This window comes from Phaethon lepturus, unplaced genomic scaffold (assembly GCF_000687285.1).
Source record: "Phaethon lepturus isolate BGI_N335 unplaced genomic scaffold, ASM68728v1 scaffold17945, whole genome shotgun sequence".
Lineage (NCBI taxonomy): Eukaryota > Metazoa > Chordata > Aves > Phaethontiformes > Phaethontidae > Phaethon > Phaethon lepturus.
This window is the reverse complement of record NW_010538565.1, coordinates 5,346-24,793: the sequence shown is the minus strand read 5'-3', so window position 1 is coordinate 24,793 and position 19,448 is coordinate 5,346. Positions and strand designations below refer to the sequence as shown.

Genomic DNA, 19,448 nt, shown 5'->3' with positions numbered 1-19,448 from the left:
GGGGGGGTTTTTTGACATTTCACTCTCTCCTCCCAAGGTCTCTTCTGTAAAGGGAGAGCCAATCTGGCCAGCAAGCCAGCTTCTTCCTCGCTGTGCAGAAGACACATGCATCAGATTCACCTTCCATGCTGGGTTTTAGGCAGGAGGAGAGAGAGAGAGAGGAAAGGACTGACTGTCCAGACCAATAGTTCACCCAAGAACAGAGGAACAGCACCTTTGGTCTTTGCTCCACTAACTTGCTCTCTGGGGCTACCTCTACCACCACTGAACAGCAGCAGGTGCAGAGCAAAGTCTGCAAAGGACCACTTACCTTGGAACAGACCTACCAGGCCATCATATCTGGGCAAGCAGCACCACTAGTGTCCCCTTTGCACGTTTCCATGCTAATGCTGCTCCTTAGACTTCTAGAGTCCAAAAGGCTTCAGGGCTCCATCCATGAGGAGTATTTTGCGTCATACCATCACTCCTGGCCAAACTTCAGGATTTTTGTTGCATACACAAATCAAAGGGAAGAACATGAAACGTAACAGTGCAGATAAGTTCCTGAACTCACAGGCCCTCAGTTATCTGATCTCTTATGAAGGTCAGAAGGATCACAGGATCCCTTCCAGCTCTCTCTGTGCAGTCATACCTTCATTTTACCACAAGAAAGCTGAGACTACAGGAGACTCCAGAGACTGATAAAGCAACACAGCCATAGAAGAGGAAGGTATGCTTAGTTTTCAGAGACTTAAATTCAATTCTCACACAGAGAAGTAAGGAAGTAAGGAATTCTCTGCTTTTCTATGTCACCAAAAATCAAGAGAAAAAAACCACACAGAACTGCCAAATGTGTTAAATCCATAACTTAAAGCACTTTAATAAAAACAAAGCAAAATACATTTCATAATCTGTCCACTGGCACAATGTATAAAATCTTTTAAATAACTTTAATATTAGTCACAAAATACAGCGTGTTGTATAAAAATAGCTGTATGCACACTGCTAAAAGGTAATGTAAAACCGCTCTGAATAGGCCATGCGAAGACATTTACCTCTGACCTTTCAATTTCCAAGCGCTTGTTGGATCTGCTACTTTATTGCTTCTCATTCTGCTTGGGAGGGCTTTGTGCTGGCACTTTGGGGCCTCTTCCTCCCGCTCTCCACCCTGCACACAATGCCCTGGCAAAGGGTTTCAGAAATGGCCGACAAGTTTAAGGTGCATCATGTCGGGCATCTTGGCAGCCCAATTTTCACAGCTTACATTTCAGAAAGTGCTCAACATCTGTGTCCTTCTCACCTTAGTCACTCAAAATCTTCAGCTTTTCAGCCAGTACCCTTCCAAACTACTCCTGACCCCTGGTGCACCACAGTACTAAAACTGGAAGCAAAAATCTAGACACTCGGCCTAAGATCACTGCAGGAGGCAGAATGCAACAGCTGCAGCACCATTTTTGCACATATGTACCTCTGCATTTTATAATCCTAAATTATTCACACACCAAAATTCACTGAAGCCTGTCCATTCACATTAGGAACTCCAGGTAACACACGCAAAAGGAAGTGGAGAAATAGGAGTTTACAGAAAGGAAGGTCTAACTGAGGATAGCATTAATATGGAAAAAAACCCAGATACTAAATATAAACTGTTATATAAACAGTCTGTTATACTGTGGTTATCAAACTTAAGAATGTAACTGCCAGAGAAGCGGACACACTCGACACAAAAACGAACAAAAAAAGATGATAGAAGTACACTTTAGTTAAGATGTCAGATAAAGAAATAACACACCCCCAGCTTTCATCCCCCATGCTGACACACAAACTATCAACAGGATAAAAAAAAGCAACCCGGTCCTCTTCATCTCTACAAGCCTGAGTGATCTTTGCACCTTTATAGTATCATCCTCACACAATTTAAGCCCAGTGGAGGTAATGGAGATCCACCCAGTCATCATCTTAATTTCCTGAGTCTACAGAAAGAGAGAAGGGCACTGCTGGTTAAAAACAGTCCCTGCTGCTGATACTAGTGGCAGCACCTTGCAAGATGTGCCATCAAGGAGAGCAGCCATAGGTAGGGACACACTTGATGCTCTGCCAGGCAAAGCAAGAAAGTGGTTTTTTTTTTTTTTTTTTTGATGTTTTCAAGTTCACATTTTAAGGCATGCTCTTCTAAAAAGAAAATAAGGAAAGCTTAGTGATTTATCACCTCAGATACTACAGCAGCAAACCCATCTCCTCTTGTTTAAAAAGATCAGTTAAATTATCTTAATGCACCAAATCTGGCAGGCAAAAAAACCATTTCCATAAAAAGCTGTCCCTTAAAGTTACAAGTCACATCACAAAAGCAAGCTTCTAATCAAAGAGTCAGAAGCAGAGAAGCTTTTATCAGCGCTGAAAATCCAAGTAAAAACACAGGCTGATCTTGCCAATCCATAGCAATAAAGAAGTTTAAAAGGCTTTATGGGGAACTGGCTGAAAGTCACTGGTTTTGGTGGCATGCGTCATTGCTCTGCGCTTGGCGAGGCGGGACTTGGATGGAGGAGAAAGCTTCATGGAGCACACAGCATGGGCAACACTCTCCTGCTCTGCGCTGAGTTCGTTCTCATGCTGAGACAACTGGCGGTTAAGGGCTATAGCCTCAGCAGCAAAAAGTGTCAGGTCTTTTGTGCTACTGTTCCTTTCAAAGGAAAAGGAGAAAGCAGTTACAACACATGCAAAGAGTCACTTCACCTGGTTACCCTCACAGCAGAGTATCTATTTCCAGGCAGTTTTATTTCTCCTATCAAAACATCAACACAGCAGGCAAAATGACCAGTTAATATTTGCATCTCTCCTCATTGCAAGGACCAGCAATACATAACAAAAACTCTCTGGGATTTTGGAAACAGCCACAGCTCTAGTCCTTGTTCTGCCAAGGACTCTCCATGTAAACCCAGGAAGACACCCAAGATGCCACGTTTAATTTCTACATGTTAAAAAAGGATGGGCATATAGGGCAATACTGTTGTCTGTCTTCAGAGAACTGCAATCCCATTACAATTGCACATCTGGCTTAAAGACATGCATTTCTGGTGGGGAGAGCCACCTGGAATCACCAGTGGCAGACATGGAAATAGAGAGATGTGTGACTCTGGCTCTCCGGCACACAGAATCTGCCATCAAATCACTTTAAATGAGGCTTGCCCTGCTCACAGTTAAATTGATACTATGATTACTACCAACTACAATGGAAGTCAGATCCAAGCCTGTGTATATGGTAATTATTCACCCATCAGAATGTAGTCTCTTTGGATAACACACACCTTTATGCCTTTTTTTTCCCCTCCTGGGCAGCAAACTGACAAAACCATCCTTATTTCCTGTCTAAGATTAGCGCTGCACCACAGGAATCCTCTCCAATGCCTTTCCCACAAACAAGCAAGATTAGATCATAAAGAAAAATCAGAGCTTTAATATTTCTGATGTTCTTAAAATTACTGCTGCACATTTATGAAGTTCCACTCTCAACCAGGAATCTTACCCCCTGATTTGTCAGCTCCTGTCTCTCCTCATTCTTTCAGTAACGATTCTCTGCCAAGTTTACAGACATTAAAAAAAATTACCTTTGAAGAACTTGAGGAGTAGGTAATCCCCTTTCAGGAGCCTGCTAGAAGAAGCCGTTAAGAAAAGTTAGTTGTGTATTAGCAGCTGGGAACCAAGCTTTCCCAAGAGAGCGATAAAAACCAAGCAATTCCCCCAAATCTTTACAACTAATGGATATTGCATATAAACTAATTCACTGTGGGTTTACAAATCACATTTCATAATCTGTCTCCCCTCACAAGAAGATACCACCTTTTGCAGATATAAGACTAAAGCTTTGGAAGCTCTGCAGAGGGTCTATCCCTTCTTTCCTGAGCTGGGAACACTAAAGCAAAAGAGGACACCGCTGTTATTTTAAAACTGTATCTACCAGCATTATGCATTACTGTATTAAAGAGTAGCATCATAATTTGTGTACTGCAGTGCTTGGTATTCACAAGAAAGCTATTTAAAATGCATAAAGTGGTAATTAAAAAAAAAAAACCAACCAAAAACCAAAAAACACACTTAAAGCTTGACGGATTCATCCAAATATTTACCACACACAGCCCCAAAAAGAATAAAGCCACTGTGTATCATTTAATTAATCAAGATAAGAGCACTAAAACACACAATGACTCTATTAAAAGTTCAGAGACAGGGAACAGCTTGTTTGTCACTTTGGAAGAAGAGTAACTCTTAAAAAAAAAAATAAAAGGTGATACATACTCCTTGAACCCATGAATGTTGCAACACCTGAGCAGCACTAAGTCGTTCTTTGGCATCACGAACCAGCAACTTTGAGATGAGATCTTTGGCCTCAGAGGATATATGTGACCAGTCCTTGTCAGGAAATTCATACTTGCCTTCCTGAATGCTTTCAAAAAGCTTGTTCTAGTAAAGGAAAGTGTCTTTAAATTAAATAGCAATTAGAGTGCAACAGAAGAGTTCTCAGGTGGGATTCTTCTCACTCAATTTTATCTACCCAATGTGGTGGGTGACAACTGAAATCATCCAGTCTCCTTATGGAGCCAATGGAGAGTGACGGGCAGCTCCACAGAACGATTCAGTGCCTCCCAAGATGGACATGATACATTGTCTGCTGAAAACACCTTCCCCTCACCCTCCTCCTAACAGGGCAACCAATGTACTCAGTTTTCAGAAAGAATAAATTCAGGCCCTGCATGGAGACTCTCCTTGGGGCTCAACTTCTATCTGAGGAATTGTGGTGACTACCATAAACCAGATCAAGAAATACAGAATACAGGAGGATTGCAGGATGGGGGAGAGGACAAGGAGAAGCTCCAAGATCTCACATCAGGACGAGAAAGAGACAGTTGCCAAACCTTACTTTAGAAAGGGACATCATCACTCAACATCTATATTACCACCCTCACTTCTCAGTGACAGCTTATCCTCCTAAGTAACTGGTTGGCTCACAGACATAGCTCTTCACTGCTGGCATTATGGCAAGTCTTACATCTTAAGTTCATGGGGCAAACTCCTCTCTCCCACACACGCCCAGGCCATGCACATTCACCTGGCAAACTCTGCAGACCTCTCCTCTGTCCCAGCCACAGTCTGTGCCACAGTTGCCCACAAAAGGGGGGTAACCACTGAGCATGATGTACAGAATCACTCCCAGGCTCCAAAGATCACACCGCTTATCGTAGAATGTGGCCTCCTCTGTGAAGACTTCAACCACTTCGGGTGCCATGTATTCTGCAGACCCACACTAGGAAAACAAATTCAAGCAAGTTTTCAAAGGGAGGGTCAAATCGAAAGAAGACTCAGGTTTATCATTCTCCTCTCTTTATAGTAGGCAGCTTGGTCTAAAAGCAGAATCAGGCATCAGGGATTCTGAAGTTTACTGCTGGCTTTCACTGCAGGTCTCATTTTGTTAAGCCAAATCACAGCTTCTGCATCCCTCAAAGGTTAAATGGAATTGCCAAGAGCTTTGAAACATTTTGTGAGCATACTGCATAGGAAAAAATTAACACATTTCAGGTCTAAGGACTACAGAGACCTAACAGAAGGCAAAAGAGTTCCTACTGTTCTTTAGCAGAATCATAAGCTGTTCCATATTAATCTATGATCCTTTTTACAGGATCAAAATACTAAGTTACATATTTCAGGTTTTAAAATATTATCCATTAGTTATCAGACTTTTCAGAAAGTAAACTAGTATATCATGGGAGGTGATTTCTATAACAGACTCCTGCAAAATGGTCAGATTTTTGTTTCACAGTAATGCATTGCACCTAGCTCATGGGTCTTAGCTACAGAACCCAAATACAGGGAAATGAACACAAAACTAAACTTCAAAATTCAGTCCATAAGCCTGAAAAAACAAAAAACCTCCGTGAAAAACTTCCCCATTCGATGGGATAAGAGACAAACAGCATGAACATGTTACTTTCTGGCCAACAGAAGAATTAACATGATAAGCTCCTGTGCTTTTGTCATATTTGTTCTATGACTGGGAAACCAAGACAGTATTTACCACACATACACGCACTTTAAATGAACTATCCACCACTGGGTGTAGTTGCAGTAAGCCCTTTGGAAGCTCTCCTCTGCAGTTAAGAAAAATTGTTTTATGGTAGAAGAGAAAAAGCATGAAGCCACAGCAGGTCTCTTACCGGCGTGGTTAATTCAGGAGTAGTTATTGGAGTACATGCACTGTTCAGCTTCACCCCACTACCAAGATCAAAGTCACATATTTTTACTGGCGATACCTAAAAACAAGGACAAAACAGTAAGAGGTCCAGAAGACTGGGACTAATGCAATATATATGAATACAGCACCAGGTGGAAAACCCCAGGACAAAATCCAAGTTGTTCTAGCAGGACTAGTGAAACCCAGTCTCTTACAGGTATATTCCACTCCTTGCATTTACCTCCTCTGTCCCAGTTGCTCCCATGTCCCCAGCATCTGACCCTATTACATTAATTTTTTATTTGGCTAGGCAAGTGCCAGTACACATTGGGGCAGTTTGGGAACTAAAGGTAACACGACCGGCTGGCCTGTAAATGTTGCTTGTCCATCTGGGCACTGCCTCAGAACAGACAAGACGCTAAGTTATAATTGTCATGCCCTCTCTAAGAACAGTTGGCTTTTTATCTCCTAGGCACATGCTCACATTTCTACAGATCACAGAAAAATTTAATCTCATTCAGGCCTCAATTCTATTAAATTTAGTTGAAGATTACTAATGGGTTCAAAAGTCTTCAAGAAGAAAAAGACAGAACATAAGGGCTGTCTTTGGAAACCAAGTTAAAAAACACACTCCAGAAGGTTAAGAAACCAGAGTAGCACCTTTTCTGGAGATTCACAGAGGATGTTTTCAGGCTTCAGGTCCCTGTGAGCAATACCTAAACAAGAGTACAAACATTCATTAGAGAATATCCTCTCCTGTTTTATTTCTCATTACCTCTCTTTATTAGAAGGTACCCTGGGAAATATTCTAGGCTTGAGTTTGCTACACAGCCCCCCCCCCTCCTTAATGATACTGCAAATAATTTAATTTCAAAGTGAGTTTGTTAAAAGTCACCGTTGCATCCTGCTATGCCTTTATCATCCTTAAACATACATGAGAGTCAGTCAAGCAAGTAAGAATCTGCTAACACTGGAACTTGTTGGCTTAGCCCAAACTAATTATATTAATTGAAACAAGTTTATTAAGATGACTGACTTGTTGGAAAGTTTACTTGTGTATGCAGTTGAGTCAAAAGGTTTCTGTGACTTCTAAGTAAGGTCCTTCTTTCCAGAGGGATCAATTGTTAGTTTGCTGAACTCCTACCAGGACTGACAATACCTGAGACACTCTCCCCCTGAAAAAACCCTAGGTTCCCAGGTGAAAATACCACCCCTTTAATGGTGAGGTATGTACTTATTCCTGAATTAAAATTAAAGCAAAAATTAAAGGGTTTGGTTGGAGATGCAGAAGAAAAGGCCAAAGGAGAACAACCAAAAGGCTTCTACATTCATTCAGCTGCTATCAGAATAGGCAAACCCAAGAGGAAAATGCAAAGTTATCTATCTGCTGAATTCACATGCAAAGGTGGTTCTATGTTGTCAAAGCAGTTCTTCAAATGCCTAAATACACAATTTCTGGAAGTTGTCCATTTAATGTGATCAAACTTAATGTGAAGGCAGAAAATGAGAACCAAAAATCAAATCCGATGAGCAGCTTGGCTGTAATTTAACTGCACTTTAGCTTTGCTTAAAAAAAACAACCTACACTCCAAGCACACTTGATACTACTACAGAGTATGAGGAAAAAAAAAATCCGACCAAACTCTAGGTAAGGGAGTTTCTAATGTCTTTTCTTCAGCACACTCCACAAGACATGACTTGAAATATAACATTAATAGCATAGCACTGATCTAAAGGAATCAGAGCTTTCATAATGACGCAGTTCACATTGCTTATTCATAGAAGATGGGAAACATGACAAATGAAGGTGGCCTGTGCCGACATTTACAGCAAGGCTGACAAAACTCCCAACAGTTGGCTTGGCTTGCAATGTGAAACCCAACAGCACTTTTTTTTGTATTACAGTCTGAATTCAAATGTCTGATTATAAAACATTTTATTTTGCAGTTGCACACAGCACTGAGAAAAGAAAACAACTGCCTTTAAACACTCCTCCAGTGGATTATTAGCAATAAAGCACACATATCCCAAGTGAGTGTAAAGCAGTATTATGATCCAGCTGAGTTTTAAACTACTCCTGGCAAAAGAATTAGTTGTCCTCATTCAAATTTTGTTTTTAAAGCATCTAGCTATAGCACTTCACTGTTAAGCTGTGCAATAAAACTGCTTTAATTTCCTGTTTACTTTAGTGCTCTGTATGCTACTTACTAATTATTTTAATGTTGCATAGAAGAATCATAAAGAGAACAATAAAATGTAAGGGGATGGTGTTGTAGCCGATTCTGCAAGCCATGTCCCCACTGTACCAATTCACAGCAAACGACAAGCAAGAAAGTGGATTGCTGCTCTAAAGCCATTTTAATGAATCACTCCCATCTTGTTTGGGGAAAGGGGAATTAAAACTAAAAGCTGAGAAAGAACTACAGAAAGATATTAGCTGAGTCAGTGTTAAACTTACTTGAACAGTGTTCCTAGACTTTCACTTGTTAAGCAACCCACTATAGCCCTAACACATTACATGAGTATTTCTCCACATGTTCAGCTTAAGTTTCCTGTTCCTTATTTACCCCCATATCTCAAAGTCAAAATATTCTCAACACAGGTATTCAAAGAGTACATGCTCTGCAGGTTTAAAGTTGAGTTATTGCATAGACGGACTACAAAAATTACCAAAAATCTTAATCCAAACTATGTTTGTTTTCACATTCAAATGAACTTCTGATAACATAGTCACAACATGTGACAAGATCCACATTCCTCAGGTTCACCACTTTCTTTATTCCCTATGCATTGCTACACTTCTCTTTTTTAATGGGTTCAACCTAACATGGTACTAATGTTGTGATTCCAACTCAAGCATATAAGCAGTCCTGTGACTTAGAAGTAAAGCCTACAATTAAGCATTTATTGAACTGGGGCCAGTATTAAACCACTTAACAAACGTAGGTCTGCTGAGCATTTGTAAAACATGGATAATCATAATGGAAAAATGAATGGAGAGAAAAGTTTAACAGAATAAATAACCAATAAACATAGCCTCCTGTTACATGCCATTCTATTCAGAGGTAGTCACTGTAATAAAATGAAAGCAAACTTTAACTGAAGCTGCTTAATCTATGCAAGACCAGATAATCATGACATAGATAGCTTTATTCAGCACAAACATATACTCTGGGATGACCATAATGCACACAGATATTTTGAAATTAAAGTACTCCCAAGTCAAAAAAGCAGCAGGAAAACATTTTAACATAAAAGAACTCTACAAACAGAACTGCTTTTAAATCTGAGCAAATCCCCAATGAAATGAGGGCACCTTCAAACAAGGGCTATGGTTCACTTGCAGGTATCTCAGCCCAACAGTGGGGGCCTAAATGTGGAGACCAAAAGCTACTATAAACAAAGAGGTCTTGTAACCAGCAGAAATTCTGGATAAATAGAGAAAAGCATCTCTGTAGACCCAAAAGAGGAGGAAGTTAAAAAAGAATATTAGGTTCCTTTTGAGTAACCTTTACATGGTGGCTTAGGTAACAAGAACAAGCAAACAGACTCAACCCTAATGTTAATTCCCCCTGGATGCCAATTTAACTTTTCTTCAAAAGGCTATACCATCTTAACACAGCTGATTACTTAAGCTACCACATTATGAAAATAATATTATAGAGGAAAACAGCATAAGTGGTCTGGCATTGCTGTAACCAGAAATGCTAGCAAAGGCTGACTACTTACAGATAAAAGGTGCTCTATAACCTAAGTGTAAAATATCAACTAGTAAAGATGGAGACAGCCTTCTCTTACCTTTTGTATGAAGAAAATCCAGAGCAGAGGCAATATCTCTCACCACTTTGCTAGCTTCTCGTTCATTGAAGTGCTTCCGCTTTTGTATATGGGTCAGGATTGAGCCTGTGTCAGAGTAACAGGTGAAAGGGAAAACCTTAGTATGAATGCTGCCTGGGCTGAGAAAAGGCTTTGTCAATGCAAGGATAAAAATGCAATAGCCACTACTAGTCTGCCATACAGGGAGAACTGATCTCAGTGTGAACAGGGCCAGAAGTAATTTAGAAAAGTTGTTTGCAGCTAACACTCTGCCCTAGTATGTTTACATGGCAGAAACTGAAGTGTCACAATCCCATGTTTTTATATGAAAATAGCCTCAGAAAATAATGATGAACTAGTACCAAGCATCATAAACCTACAACCTCATTTCTCATGTTTTCTAAGAGCCTTTCACAGCAGGTGACTTCTGTGGACCAAACAGGAGAATGACTAAGAAGAGAAAGATACAACTGAGCAGCTTCAATGCTTAAACATGCTAGAACATAATTTTCAAATGCTGCAGCCCTTTAGTTTAAACACAGCATGAGAGGCAATCACTTTTTACTGCCCCAGCATGATCGATCTGTTTTCCACACACTGTAAACAGTAGAGACTTGCTAACAGTACTAGTAAAACTTAAACATCAGCTAAGGATGTACCTAACACTTCAGCAAAATCCATCCTCTCCCAGGTCACAGGTGGCCATGCCCTAACTAACTCGCCTCATTTTGTGTAATGTGACAATTGAAACCCTGCATTACAAGTCAAATATACACGTTTTTTGTCTCAACATCACCAAAATAAAAAGACATTCTATCTTTATATACACATTAAAATTCCCGCTGACATCAAGGTAAGGCTCATACACTAGCTTAAGGCAAAATTTGCCCAGGGATATGAAATCTGACAGAAGACCTCTCAAATATGAACATACTGAAGGACTGGTAGCTTGCAGGCAGAGTTCCACTGGTATCCATTTAACAAAGGATAAAGGGAGGTTTGATTCCTTATTTTCTTTAAGTTAATTCCATCAATCTTCTCAAAAGATTAAAAATGTCTTTAAAAAAACAATTAAATGTAGTCCACAGAGGCCCAAGCCCACTAAACAGCCTTACATCTTCTTACTCAGAGAGGTATATTTATAATCAGGCAGAGAAATTAAAGAACTGCCATTTGTTATTAGCCCCCAATACAGTAAACGTTTTATATCTCAGGTGATCTTTTTTTTTTTTTTACTCTTCAGTTCTAGATGTGGAAGGAAACCCCCCATTCTCTAGTGCACTAATTCTTATTCTTATACCATCAATGCTGCTGCCACTCCTCCACAGTAAGGACTCAGACAGGAAAGACAGTCAAAAAGAACAAAGATGGACAAAAGATTCTTCAGATATGCACGGATATGCTGCATTAGATGGCTAGAGGAAGGACACTTTGGACCAGGTTATCAAATCTGGATCTCAAATACACGTTTCGCTTGCCAAAAACACCACTTTCTAGTCTGCTACAGATTTCTTAAGGGCACAGAGTTCAAAGGGTTTTCCTGGTACAGTTGTTCTTTACACCTTTAGAAAGTAGTAACAGTTCTTGAATGTTTCCAACCCTGTGGAAAAGACCCCAGACTTTGCAGGAAACAATAGTGAGCCACCTGAAGTGCTCATTTCACTCAGCAGGTTTATTTCAGATTACCCTTCTGAATAGAGCTGAAGTTGCAAACTCTCTCAGATAAGAATTATATCAATATCAATGAAAACATACTCTGCAGACTTTATATTCAGCCCACGTAGAGGAAAACCACAAACGGAAAGAATAGCAGGGTACTCCTGCCACAGTAGTTACCAACTCTTCAGTATTAATCAGAGAAAAAGCAGCATATAGCACCTCCAAAATGCATTTCGGGGGGGGGTGGTGTGTGTGGAATTAAAATACTCAAATCATGCAAATTCAGTATAATATGCTGGATTTTAATGCCTTCCATTATAAAATGCTGTCAGGCAAGGATATTAAACAGCTAAAATGGGAGCACAGCTCCTTCACCTACCACAGCTACAGGAAGGCAAAGCTGAAAATGAACAGCCCAAATTATGCCCAACACTGTAGGTAACATTGGTCTCAAACTGGAGTTACTAAAGTAAGGCTTGCATCGAAGATTAATGTTCATATTCTTGGCAGCCAAGCTGCTTACATCAGAATTTGTAGTGCATCAGAAGCTGGTCTGACCCCTAATTCCCATTATTTCTTTCTTCAAATTCACATACCTAACACTTCAAGTGCTGACATATTTCAAAGAGAAAACTTTTTACAGTTGACCACTGTAAAAACAGTAGGTGAGAAAGGGAAGAAGGTGTAGCATTATTATCCTCTCAACAGCCAAGCAGGTACACGGACAACCGTATTTTCATAGTCAAAGAGGAGAGTTAACTAATGGAAGAATGTGGAGATACAAAAATAGACAAGTGCAGATTCATCCCAATCAAGCCCTATTATAGCTAATTTGTCAGAGAAGTCTGTGCATTAAGAGGAACAGTGTTAGAGGAAACCACAATGAAATGATGCAGTAATTTTAAGGGACGGTAAACAAAAAGTTTTTACTCAAGGGAAAAAAAAAAAACATGTCCTCCTCTTTTTAAAGGTTCTGCATCTATACTGAAAGAATTTGCATTTCTTGCATATATGGTTTGCTACTGAAAACCTCCTTGACCAGTGACAATAGACGACATCCTACAGACATAAGCATACTCTTTCAGAAACTCAAGTTTTTCTTTGAAGGGTGGGCCACACTTATAACTCATGGCTTTGCATAGCCATGCAACTAATGGATACTGTAATTACACTCAATGCAGACAAATGTGAGAAAGTCCACAAAGTGCTTGATGTAGCCTTCTCATTCCCCAGCTGAGTGTTAAAAGCTGGAGACCAGTGACCACACACGCTCATTTGATGGGCCCTCAAACAGGCAGTTGCATTGCTTAACTACAGAAACGGATTGCAAATGTATGACCAGACCCATCAATATCAAAGAATAACCATACATCAAACTTTGTACATTATTTCCTCTACTTCTTAGTCTCAAAATTCTCAAGCATTTAAAACAAGCTCTTCATTTTCTACTTTCAAACACTGAGACAAACAGGATCAAAACAATTCAATGAACAAAGGCACAGTTACTGCACGGTACCTCCTCGCAGCTTCTCAAAGACAAGGTAGTATCTTGTGTCATCTTCAAAAAATTCTATTAACTCCAAAATGTTCCTTTAAAAAAAAAAAAAAGGAGGGGAAGTAGACAGAGCAATGAAGAGTCTCAGCATAGATAATAGGAAGTGCCAGAAGTAACCAAAAATAAAATAAAAGTTCTAATTAAACAAGTTGTTTTGGTTGCCTGTGGCATTAAAACCACATTTGCAATTCACACTGAAATTTAAGCAGGGGAAACAGGCCAAACACCAAAGTCAGACAGGATTGTGAAAGAGTCCTGCTACTGCTCAATTCACGGGAAGATAACTGGTAATAGGTTGTATTTAATAATTTAGAACATTGTATTTGTGCTGAAGGCAAGAACAACAACAACAAAAAAAAATCATTAAATTGGCATTCTTTTTCTCTCTGGAAATCACAAGGCAGAACACACAGGGCTCAAAGGAGACAGGCATCTGTCAAAATGACATTAAATCCAGCACCTTAGTTACCATTTTCAGACTAACTCCTGTTTAGTTGGTGTACAGTCTCCACAGCACAACACAAACACCTCATGATGCCTTGAGAATATCAAATGTGTAAGTCAGATTTTCCTATACTTGTAGTACACACAAAATCCAAATTCTGCATGTAGTCATGAGAGCTTGAGTTTTTCATCAGTTATGATATATAATGTATAGGATGACCATATGCTCTTAACCACACACAGAACACAGATATATCTGCTTCTCTATAGCACAACTTAAGCCCATGAGTTTAGTAAACAAGTTTGGTTTTAAATTATCTTTAAGTGTTGTACTAAAAACTTGTAAAAAGAGGCTTGATATAAGCTACACAACAGTAGTATAGATAACAGCTGTTGTATACATTCTACATTAACAGAGACATCTACAAGAGTAGTTTGAGAATTGGCTTAAACTCATCACAGAGCATGCTGCCACCAGCTGCACAGCCTTTCCCTCCTTTACAGACATGAGTAGCAGCTTTAAAGTTGCTTCATCCTGTGGCTATGTGAAGTCTGCACACACCCAAATGAAAACTAAATTAGCTTTTGGCTGATCTAAGAGTTCCAGTGCAAAAGCAGGAAGGATGACACAAAGAGGACAAACCACACATTAAGTAAAGGAATGGAAAGACTGTTCCTTTCAACAGCAGCTGGTAATCAGGTCAGCTTTTGCTGATGGTGAAATCACAGGGACGAGTGTCAAAATGTTAATTCCTCATTCAGACAAAAGCCATGCATCGCTGAAGCACCTTCAGGCTACACTGACCTGGCTGCTGAGTTATATGATTTTTAATTTGTAAATATTTCCCTAAATTTCACAGGTAAGAGAAGGGGAAATTCTTATTTTGAACAGGTCAAGTCTAAATTTCAACTGGTTTTAAGGAGACTACTGCAAATCTCCTAAACTAGTCACACATAAGAGGCTTAAAAGTTTGGGAAAAAAATACTCAAGACACTTTAAATAAACACACACAGAGGAGTCTATACTTACTTGTTACCCTGACACTGGTACAGCGTTTCTATTTCACGAAAAACGCGACTCCGACTATGCCCAGAATTTTTTTCTATAATCTGTGGAAAGAGTTACAGCTCACATTTGAAAAATTACTGCAGCAACTGTGCATGTGGCTCTGGAATTAGATAACTGATCTAAAGCTTGAATCTCAGGCATTTGTTTATTCCAGACTTTCAGCTTCAACAAATCCACAAAGTACACACAAAATTATAGCATCTATAGGACTAGATTTTTAGAAGGGTTTAAAATTTTGTGCCTATGGTTTTTGCAAAAGAATCAAGCATAATGCTCTCTTATTACAATTATTTGTGTTTGTAATTTAACAGGGGACTCAGGATAACCACAAATGTGTAAATGGTCCCTAACACTTAATATAATAGTATTACAGAAGAGTCACCTCTCTCAAAAAAAAAAAGAGACAGCTTTACATGAACTAATGGCAGTTAACCGATACTCTGAGCAGCACTCTCAAAAGCTTGTATAGCCTTTGGTAGGCCATGCTAGATAATGACTCACCCCCTTCTTTCATAAAAGAAAATAAAAACTGGTAGGACTACAATCAAATCAAGACATGAAAGGAAAGCCTGCCCTGAGATCTAACCATTACACAGTCATTTACTGTTTGTGAATTCTATCTGCTGATGATATACCTGCTCACTCCGGAGGCACAATACTTAAGACAACAGGTATCTCAACAGTTATAAAGCAGGCTCATTTCAAGCATCAAAAATTTTCTAAACACTCTTACTATTGTCCACTCTATGACAGGTTTTCACTGAGATACTAGGAGGGAGAAGACACGTTATAGACAAAAGTGATGCTGCTTTTATCCTATACTTACTTTGACTGCATATTCTTTCCCAGTTTGGAGGCTGACAGCACCCTGAACTTTGGCATATGCTCCCTCACCAAGAAGCTCAGCAGTCAGTTTGTACAAGTCTGCCAAAGAAATGCAACAGAAATGACACATTAGCCACAGCATTTCAGTGAATAACATCAAGACAAGCTATTTATCTGATGAGCATCCCTCATATGACAGCAACTGAAAAAATTCCCTTGGTAATGAAGAGAGAAAATAGATTTATGCAGTATTAAAGTAGATGTGCCAGCCTTAATTATGCCTCATTTTTCACTTCCCCCATTCAAGTTCCAGGAAAAAATAAAGTAAACCATTCCAGCACCAAAATTACAAGTTTGTTCATACAAGAAACATTTAATATCTCAGCAACTGCTAGGATCTCATCTACCTTCCCTGTCCTCATGAAAACTCAAAACCAATTTTTTCAGGTGGAAAACATTTCACTCCTTGATCAGAATATGCCTACCATACAAAACCAACTTGCACACATAGTGTTTTAAGTATAATTGAAATTTGAGTGTCTAAATGTAGGAGGTTTCAAAGTTTAAACATAGAAGGCTGCTACCATCTTGATTTGCAGTGTGCCTTACCATGCCACTCGCCCACTAAGAAGTTTCATGCCGGTCAGCTTTGACACACTGAACTGTATTTTACCTACAATACTTCACAGTACTTGTGCTCACATCTACTCAATCAAAACATTTTGATATCAGCACTGTTTCTACTAAAAAAACAAAAAACAAAAACCCACAACCAAACCAAAACACACCATCAGATTAGGAACAGGACTCAGATTTCACCACTAGGAGAAGAAAAAGGGACTGAAGATCAAAACATGCGGAATAAAGAAAAACAGAAATGTTAACTTATGATGTTTGCCAAAAAGCAATGTTTAGCTAAGAAAACTGAGGACGATCAGCAGAGGGAAAACAGACCATTACACTTAAAAGCTTAGAAGTTGCCACCAACCTTCAAACTTCCCAGGGACATGATCTGTGGCTCGGGTTCTTTTTTTCTTTTTCCTTTTCCCATTGTCTGCTATGGCGAGGGGCTGACTGCTGACCATCTCTGTGTGACAGAACGTAAATTGCCTTTACCACACAATCAATTACTTTATGAGAAAATGAAGATGCTTTTGTGTATTTATGTTCTTAAGCTATCCAAAAGTTTCTCTGTTTGTCTTCATCACAGGCTGCCATCTCTCCCCCAAATTTCAGAGGAAACCTAAAAAAGCAATCTGGGTGCTAATTACAGTTCTGGAGAGGTTTGATAAACAAATGCACAAACAGAAGAAAATAACTATGCATCTATACTGAATCCTTCTCTCACAGCACAGTAAGGCGTAGCATGAGAATAACCTTGCCATCAAGAACCATGAGCTACCCACAACATAATGCATGCCCTGATGCAAGACAGCATTTACAGCCCTCACAAGGGTGCTACTCTTTGAGCTATTCTACTGTTCTACAAGTAGATTTTTTCAAGTCATCTTAAGAAAATGAGCTTCCAAAACAGGAGGAATGTGTGTGGAAGTTTCTAACAGCCCAGTGAACCGAAGCAACCACAGGAGTTAACAGGTCAAAGCAGCAATCTAGTTCAGTTTATGCTGCCAAAAGGACAGAGAAGAAGTATTTCTCACAGAACCATCATATGCCTTTCTAAACCACAGATCAGTGGATAACTTACACTCCAAAACAAGCAGTGTTTATGGCATTTAGATATTTTTTTCCTGCATTACTATCTGCAAATATTACAAGAGCTTAGTCAGAAATCACAATTCACTGATGCAAGATAACACAGGAGAAAAAGAAAAACCACCCGCATATACCTATGGAAGGCCTAAATAAAAGCATTGCCATACACCTTCTCTGCCAGAGGCTGCTTCATACAGCTAACCTATCTCCAAAAAGGTTACATGATTCCACACTATACTCACATGCGCACTTCTCCGTAACACCAGTCACATCCTGCCAAGTTGGCCCTAACAGTTAAAAAAAAAAAAAATCACAGCTCAAACTCTTTAAAGCAGTAGCAAAGCAGTGCTAAGACATTTTACAGCCAGGAAGATTTCTAAGTAAACTCACAATTAAAGATCTTGTACTTTATGAGAACTATGAGAACTTTTTTATGAGAATTATGAGAACACTGGTGATGAAAGAAGAGCAAGCCCTAAAAACAACCACGACAAAGTTTTCTGGCTATTCTCCTTTAAGAGAGCCTTTGCAAATAGAAGTTTTTCTGCCTTTCATCATTTCTAAAATACTCTTAAAGCACATGAGAAGCTCCAAGGCAGAAAACATTACACAACAACCTACCAATACATTAAATACTTTTTCTTTGCTTCGTTGTATTTTTCTTGTCAATATCTGTCAGTAATAGCTATTATGAGCATCACTTAGAACTCACACATTGTCTGAAAATTTAAGACTAGCGCTATTTTGAAAGCCCTTTCTCTTTAACAACTTACTGAAACTTTAAAATGTATCACTCAAAGCCTTAAGACAATGGTAAATTCTCATTTTCAAGTCTTAAGCAGAATGTGTTAAGAAATCATCATGATGGATGACATACGTGAGTTCATAAATACAATAAAAAATTGAAAGCATACATTTTACCAACCTCTGAAGCAAGAGCTATTTTTTAACTCAAACTAACACCCATACAGTTTCGAATTTTAACATAAAGAGAAGGCTAGCCTTTGACAGCAAGTTCCAGCTCTCCCCAATTTCAATTCAGCCTGCATTAGAATTTATTCAGAATTGGGATTGAAATGACACATATGAAGCTGCTCAGAGATAGAGGTGGTCTCCTTGAAGGAAGTGCTTGACTTCCGGAAGGTGTCACACAAGTTATTTTAATGACTTGACCTTCTGCAAGTCAACAAATAGACAGATTCTATTCCATTTCAAATACTACATGGTTTCAGAGCTCATAACAAAGACTAAAAATTATGCAAAAAGACAGGAAATGAATCCTCCATGTTAGCACTGCTGACGATATTTCTTCACAACCCTCTTCCTGCACTCTACCAGTTGGCTACGACATTTACAGTCTAGTGTCTAATATTTCACTACATTATTTCAATTCCCTTCAGTCTGACTCAATTCCTAAATTACAGATAACTGCTTCCTTGAAACCAGGAAGTTCACTGGTCATGTATACAGAAACCAAATTACTGAAAAGCTGATGTTTTCAACCTATAGTCTTAACCAAATTTGCTATCAGACAGGCGTGAAATGTTTGCTATATTAGATTCTTATTACCCTTCTAGTCTGCTATTTCACATCATTGTGCAGTTCACTCTGTCAACACAGCTTTTCCTTTAAAGGTATCACAGCTTCAATTCTCATTATTCACTTTGTTGTAATGAACCAGTACTTAAGTAACAGCTGGTATGACAAGAAAATGCCTTTAGCCCAGCCAAATAGTTCAGAGGTTTTTAAAGCTTTCAAAGAAACGCTTGTTTTTCTGTGACTGTATACTGAAGAGTTTCTGATGACACTGAAAGACAGTGTGCCTCAACCATTCAAACAATGATGAGGTGTTTTGCATACTGCAGCACTGCCTCTGGTGACAAGGACATTGTAGGTTCCAAGGAAGCTCACCCTGCCAGACAAAAAGCTCAGAGACCGGATGAACTGCTCTGGAGGTAAATGGCCCATGGGCACGTCAGGGCTAAGATGAACATTTAGCTGTTGTCATTTTAAGGTCATTTTGCAACATGGCCCTAAGCGTTGAACCCCTGCTTCCATCAAACCAACTTGTCCACCCACTTCGTGATCTATTCTGGCTAGTGCAGGAAGGTGGGAGAACACTACCTGGTGTTCAGAGCAGACTAGCCAAACCTTTGATAAAGAGC

General features: G+C 39.3%; 1 protein-coding gene across 1 annotated transcript; it reads right to left on the bottom strand.

Annotated features, from left to right (window-relative positions):
* Positions 1-2,430: 2,430 nt before the first annotated feature.
* On the bottom strand, positions 2,431-16,655 carry MKNK1 (MAP kinase interacting serine/threonine kinase 1). The gene is made up of 11 exons (XM_010286865.1): positions 16,559-16,655; positions 15,572-15,669; positions 14,707-14,786; positions 13,194-13,267; positions 10,001-10,105; positions 6,863-6,918; positions 6,186-6,281; positions 5,084-5,278; positions 4,273-4,437; positions 3,585-3,628; positions 2,431-2,659 (listed from the first exon to the last, which is right to left on the bottom strand). The coding sequence occupies exons 1-11, from the start codon at positions 16,653-16,655 to the stop codon at positions 2,431-2,433; spliced, it is 1,239 nt and encodes a 412-aa protein (XP_010285167.1).
* Between the last annotated feature and the right edge of the window lie 2,793 nt (positions 16,656-19,448).